The 6,000-nt window shown below is 47.6% G+C and overlaps 1 protein-coding gene across 1 annotated transcript in view; it reads left to right on the top strand.

The window, feature by feature from the left end:
- The first annotated feature begins 299 nt into the window (after positions 1-299).
- ATP11C (ATPase phospholipid transporting 11C) overlaps positions 300-6,000 on the top strand; it is a 110,439-nt gene continuing 104,738 nt past the window's right edge. Inside the window, exon 1 of the mRNA XM_024196919.3 lies at positions 300-847. Within this exon, the coding sequence (XP_024052687.2) occupies positions 821-847 (27 nt within the window). The 5' untranslated portion in view covers positions 300-820. The remainder of the gene's footprint in view (positions 848-6,000) is intronic.

The following is a 6,000-nucleotide window of genomic DNA, read 5'->3' as shown; positions in this document are numbered from 1 at the left end:
GTAATAGGAGCCTATATAAGAAAGAGACCCTAAAATCGGGACTGCCCCTATAAAATCGGGACATCTGGTCACCCTAGCTACGTTTTCTCCAGCGGTATCAGCTCTGCTGGGGAGCACGTTTAGAAACGGCATGTCAACCCCCCTCCCAGGGCTGATCTGTTGCCCATGTTTGTGAGCCGTGGGCGGAGCAGCCGCTGCTGAATACTACACGTCCCAGGCTGCTCTAGGGAGGGTGGGGAAGGTCCCGCCCCCCGAGACAAAAGCTTTAGGGGAGGTGCGTTTTACTCAGCAAGAGAAAGTGGAAGTAAGCGGGGAGGGGTGGCTGGGCGCAGGGGCGAAGCGAGGGGGGCTCGGAGGCGCTTTCAGCGCAGGAAGCCGCTTGCGCGCCCTGCGCCTTGGAGAGGTGGGGGCGCTGCGCCCTAGCGCACGGGCCCCTCCCCAGCTCAGGCAGCCGGGCCCCGGGGTGGTATCCGGTGCCGCCGCCGCTGCTGGCGGGAGGGAGAAGCCGCTCAGTCCCCGGGGCCGTCTCAGCGCCCTGGAGCCGAGCCGGTGGGTGGGGAGCCTGGCTATGGTGCCCGGCTCCCGGCTGCAGCGCCCGGGGAGAGCCTAGCGGCGGCGCCCCGGGAGGCGAAGGAGAGCCCCCAGCGCGGGGCGGCGATGCGGCTGAGAGCTGCGCGCCGGTGACCGTGGTGGGGCGGGTGGGGGGGAGGTGGGAAGCTTGTGGCCGGCCCTGGCGCTGCTCCGCCCGCCGCAGTGCTTCCCTGCAGGGGCTTGTCCCATCCGGCTGCCGGAATCCCTGAGCCTCAGCCGCCGCCTCGCAATGTTTCGCTGGGGCATTAATCGCTTTTTTAGAACAACTCTTCCCCCCCCCCCCCCCCCCCATGTTCTCTGGCTGGTGCTCGCTGTTCAGAGGCGCAGCGGGGGCAGGACCCGCTTCTGGGGCGCCTGCCCCCCAATCCCCGGGCCCAGTGCAGTGATGGGAAGGGACCTGGCAGCTCAGGGGCTGATCGCCAGCCCCCCAGTGGAATGAAATGAAGGCACTGGGCATTGCCCCAGATTAGGGGCTGATCACATGTCTCCTCCGGCCCCCCAAATGCGGTCCCGCCAAGGGACAGTGCCTGGTCTCAGCCCAGGAGCTGAGAGCCCCTCCAGATGCACCAACCTGCAGGATGGAAAAAACAACAAAAACCAGGCTGCTTTCCCCTCCTCCTAAATGCTGATTGTAACCTACCAGGCTAGATGGGATTGGCAGGGGAGTAATTCCTCCTGACCCTGCAGAAATAATCATCTGTCTTTTGATTGTCTGTGCCATCGCTTTCTTTTGTTCCCCCTGCCAGAAGCACATGGTCACCTCCAGTGGTCACTGATACTGAATACAAAGGCTTAATAAGGGGACTTTTCTGCATCTCTTTGAGGCTATGCCTGCAGGTATCACGGGGCTAATGGGAGTAGGAACCAAGGCAACTGCATAATGAAGTGGGTTGTAGCCTACGAAAGCTTATGCTACAATAAATTTGTTAGTCTCTAAGGTGCCACAAGTACTCCTGTTCTTTTTGCATAATGAATGCACATGCTGTACATCCACTTTACAGGGCAGGCAAAGGACCCGAAGGTGTCCGGAATGGGAAACCTGTCTTAAGCAACCTCCCAACAAACCAGCAAAAATCGGTTGCCTGGTAGTGGAGGAATTTAAAGATCAAAGAAAATTGTGCCAGGAACCTTGGAGATAATTTACATGGTCATGTAAAACAGGGATTTTAAGCTTTTTTTTCAATGTTTATTAAGTTTTTATCAATGTATATTTTTACGGTGGCGGGAAATTAAGCGTGGGTGTCAGACAGTAATGTATTGACAGTTGACGTTGATATTCAAAAAGTTAAAGCCTTAACTTGGTGTCTGAATCTGAACAATTGTCACTACTAAGTTTTGACAGACCCCGTCTCATCTGTAAGAGCAGGTAGCTACTGATTAATCTCAAGAGCATGGATATACAGCTTAATTTAAAGCAGTTTGTAAAGGTGCCAACCAATAGGTCTGGTAAGTATGTCTTGTCTCCAAATACACCTCTACCCCGATATAACGCTGTCCTTGGGAGCCAAAAAATCGTAACGCGTTATAGGTGAAACCGCGTTATATCAAATTTGCTTTGATCCGCTGGAGCACAAAGCCCTGCCCCCCTGGAGCGCTGCTTTACCGCGTTATATCCGAATTCGTGTTATATTGGGTCGTGTTATATCGGGGTAGAGGTGTAGTATGTTAAAGACCTTCACAGTACCATTGAAACTGCTTTGAGATTTTCATTGTGACCTCATTGCTTGGGCTGAATTTTGTAATTGCTCATCTTTCCTGTGCAGCAGTAATTGTGTGGAGCCCAGAGTCTTAGCATTATTGCAGTAGACTGTGTCCATTTATTTAGGAGTGTAATTTCTAGCACAGGGCAGAGCTAACAGAACCGATTGGGATTACATCGGGGTTTATATTCTTATACCCGTGTATTGTAGGACAACTGAAGAACTTCTGGAGGCCAAATTATACCTCTCAGCTATAGGTACTTGGTTAGTAGTATAAAATTGTTCCAAAGTTGTTGCTATTGTATCACTGGACTTAATTACGTTTGAGAGAGAATTGAGGGCTATATTTGAGGCATTGGTTTGACAAAGGTTTTGACTGAAGTGTGGCCATAACGCAGCAGCTCTAAAAACAATAATGGCTAGTCTGCACATTTTAGTGGTCTATTTTAAATTTATGCCTGAGACATTGGGTTAACTTCATTGCGCAATAGAAAATACGGTTAGTGGTCACCTTTGACATTTCAAAACTGCGGAGACACAGCTGTCGGATCTAGTTGAAATGCACTGAAATACGTATCCCAGACTTTGACTTGAATTTAACTCAGTCTTGTGCCAAATCTAGGAATACTTCTCTGCTGGCTCAACGCTTTTTTTTGTTTGTCATATCAAGAAAACGTCTGCTGGAAGAAGTATCCCATCTGCAGCAGCTGAATTCAACTCAGGGGGCTTTTTATGTAATTCGTTAGCCCTTATGGAATATTCAGGCCAGGTATGATGATTTCTTTTTTTTCTTTTTCGGTGGTTGCTTGAGACTACAGTTCTGGAGTGAAAAGGCTTCTTTCAAGAACTGGCAGACTCGACAGTTTCTGTATGAGTGTTGGAGTTGTGTTCAGGCAGACTAGCCATTGTTGTTTTTCAGAGCGGCTGTGTTATGGGCACACTTTAGCCAAACCAGTGCCTCAAATATAGCCCATAATATATATATATATAGCCCTCTCTCTCAAACGAATTAAGTCCAGTGATTCAATAGCAACAACTTTGGAACAATTTTATACTACTAACCAAGTAACCTATAGCTGAGAGGTTTAATTTGGCCTCCAGAAGTTCTTCAGTTTACAATACATGTCTATAAAAATATAAACCCCGATGTAATCCCAGCGGGTTCTGGTAGCTCTGCCCTGTGCTAGAAATTACACTCCTAAATAAATGGACACAGTCTATTGCAATAATGCTAAGACTCTCGGGGCTCCACACAGTTACTGCTGCACGGGATCTATTCCTGCATTGTCACTGGAGGCTGACTTTTACATATTTGTCTTGTTTGTAGTTTATACCAAATAAATATTGTACTGCACTATTGAGCATTCTTTCGCTCCTCTGTGACCCAAATAAAAAAATCAGAATGTCTAGTTTACTGACAACATTAAAGGTTAAAAAAAAACCAACCTCCTCCTTCCCCCCCCCCCTCGTATGCCCCCCCACACCACCTTTAAAATACACTCTGTGTGATATCTTCCAGGGATACTGAGATTCCCCATCCGTAAGGACGGACTGTAATCTCTCCGACAGAGTGAATTTTTCATGAGTGCAACGTGTTAAATTTTTATAAGACGATCTTAGCATGGTCTTGTTTTTAGTGCTTGGATTTAGGCAGTGTTAGCCGCAGCACTGGTGGATGCCTCAGGCTGGACTGCAACCTCCAGCCTGAAATGACTGGAAGCTTCCTCTAAAGCTCAAGGGGGGAAAAGAATGATTGAAAATCCTGGAATGGAATTTTCTCTGATCTGCTTGGCTTGGGGCTCAGAAACGTGCCGGGTACCTACCAGCTGGAAGTTAAACCTACTAGCTAGAGGCAAGTGTGAAAGATAAAGGTAGGAGAGGCTCCACCAGGGGCAGTGCAGTGGTGAGGCACCAGGTGTTGGGAAGGGTCTGGAGGCTGGAGTTTCTGCCAGGGACATCTTCCTGGCACTGATTGTGGGGACCTTCTCCATGTGCTGAATCAGCTTCTGGCTAGAAGGTGTGAGACAAATTTTAAAGCTCTACCACTACCCCCAGGTGCTGAAAGGATGAAGGTGCTTTCTCTCTTCTCTCCCAGTCTTCCCCACAGAGAAGGGGTTGAGAGTGGAGACTAGCTTCTTGGCTGCTGCTTTGCTGGCTGGGGGGTAGGGAGGTGGTGGTGGTTTGCCATTCTGTCTCCCAGCCTTCTTTCCTTTTTGGGTTATCCTATACTATGAGTAATTCCTGTATTTGCTTCTGCTACTGCTTTCAGTTTTGCCAAGTGGCATGAAACTGATTCTCTTGGTTCCCAGGGTTCCGAATAGCAGCAGTGCAACTGGCTGGAGTCTTGCTAGTTTACTCTGCTTGGCTAAGCAATGAGCAGCAGCAGAGGCACTGGAACTGTCTGTGCAGGCTCAGGAAGGCAGCATGGTCATAAGAGAGAGAGACATTGGAAAATAAAAGCCTTGGGCTGCATTGTTCTCTTGAGGTTCTGGCTGCAACTGCAGCCAGATGGAGTCCCTATTAAGGAGTGAGGAAGGTTTCCAGAGCTGGTGTGGAGGTGCAGGGCTTCTGTCTAGGTGTGCCTAGTGCCTCAGGGATCCCAGGAAGTCTACTAGATTTGGAGGCAGTTCCTATAGCCTATTCCTGGAGGGAGCAACATGTGGGGATCTCTGCAAAGAGATCTTCAGAGAGACGCCTCTTCCGGTGCCCCATCCTGTGGGTTCTGGAAACGTTGGTCTTTCAAGAGACTTGCACGTCATGGCAGCAGCACTGCGGAAAAATTCAGTACCACTATTCAAATAGGAGGAAGATTGTCTGACATGAGGTTAAAGCTACTCTGACAGATGCTGTCGCTTCTCAACTAGATGGTTTCTGCCAGAGGCTCATAAATGTCAATGAATATTAAAACCCCATTTTCACATGCATCTCACAGCTTATATATATAATAAGTGTTTCTTCTCTTATCAACATTGAGATTATTGAACATTGAGATAATTGAATTTGGCTCAGTTTTTTTCCTGTAGGTCAGGGGTTCTCAAACTGGGGGTCGGGACCCCTCAGGGGGTCGTGAGGTTATTACATGGGGGGGGTCGCGAGCTGTCAGCCTCCATCCCAAACCCCGCTTTGCCTCCAGCATTTATAATGGTGTTAAATATATAAAAAAGTGTTTTTAATGTATAAGGGGGGTCGCACTCAGAGGCTTGCTGTATGAAAGGGGTCACCAGTACAAAAGTCTGAGAACCCCTGCTGTAGATGTATTCTTATGTAAAGTTAAGAATGTTAGGAAATTAACTACCAGTAGTGGGAGAGGGTACAGTCAGAATACGTAGTTTATTTTGGAGCTGTTCCACTACTCTGTCTACATATAAGTAGAACATTTCAGGATTCTGATCTTAATTTCATAAGTGTAAATTTAAAGTGATTTTGCTGAAGTCAATGACATCACCTTTGTTAGTAAGATCAGAATTGGGCCCAGTGCACGGAGGAATCAGATGCACACAGCTGTTAATCTACTTTAAGGGATACAGACAGCTTGAAATATAATCAGTTTTAAAAAGTGCATTTAAAAGCAGCTTAAATAACAAAGTGCTGTCATATGGAAGAATTAAAGAAATATTTTTTGTTTCTAAACGATAGTAATTTTAGGTGTTAGTGGTTTAAAAAAAAATAGTAGGTCTAAAAAAAGAACAAGAAGTGTCCTTTGAAATAA

This window comes from Terrapene carolina, unplaced genomic scaffold (assembly GCF_002925995.2).
Source record: "Terrapene carolina triunguis isolate 2854851 unplaced genomic scaffold, T_m_triunguis-2.0 Scaffold131, whole genome shotgun sequence".
In the NCBI taxonomy this organism is placed as follows: domain Eukaryota; kingdom Metazoa; phylum Chordata; order Testudines; family Emydidae; genus Terrapene; species Terrapene triunguis.
The sequence above is the reverse complement of the archived record's forward strand: the minus strand, read 5'-3'. Positions and strand labels throughout refer to the sequence as shown.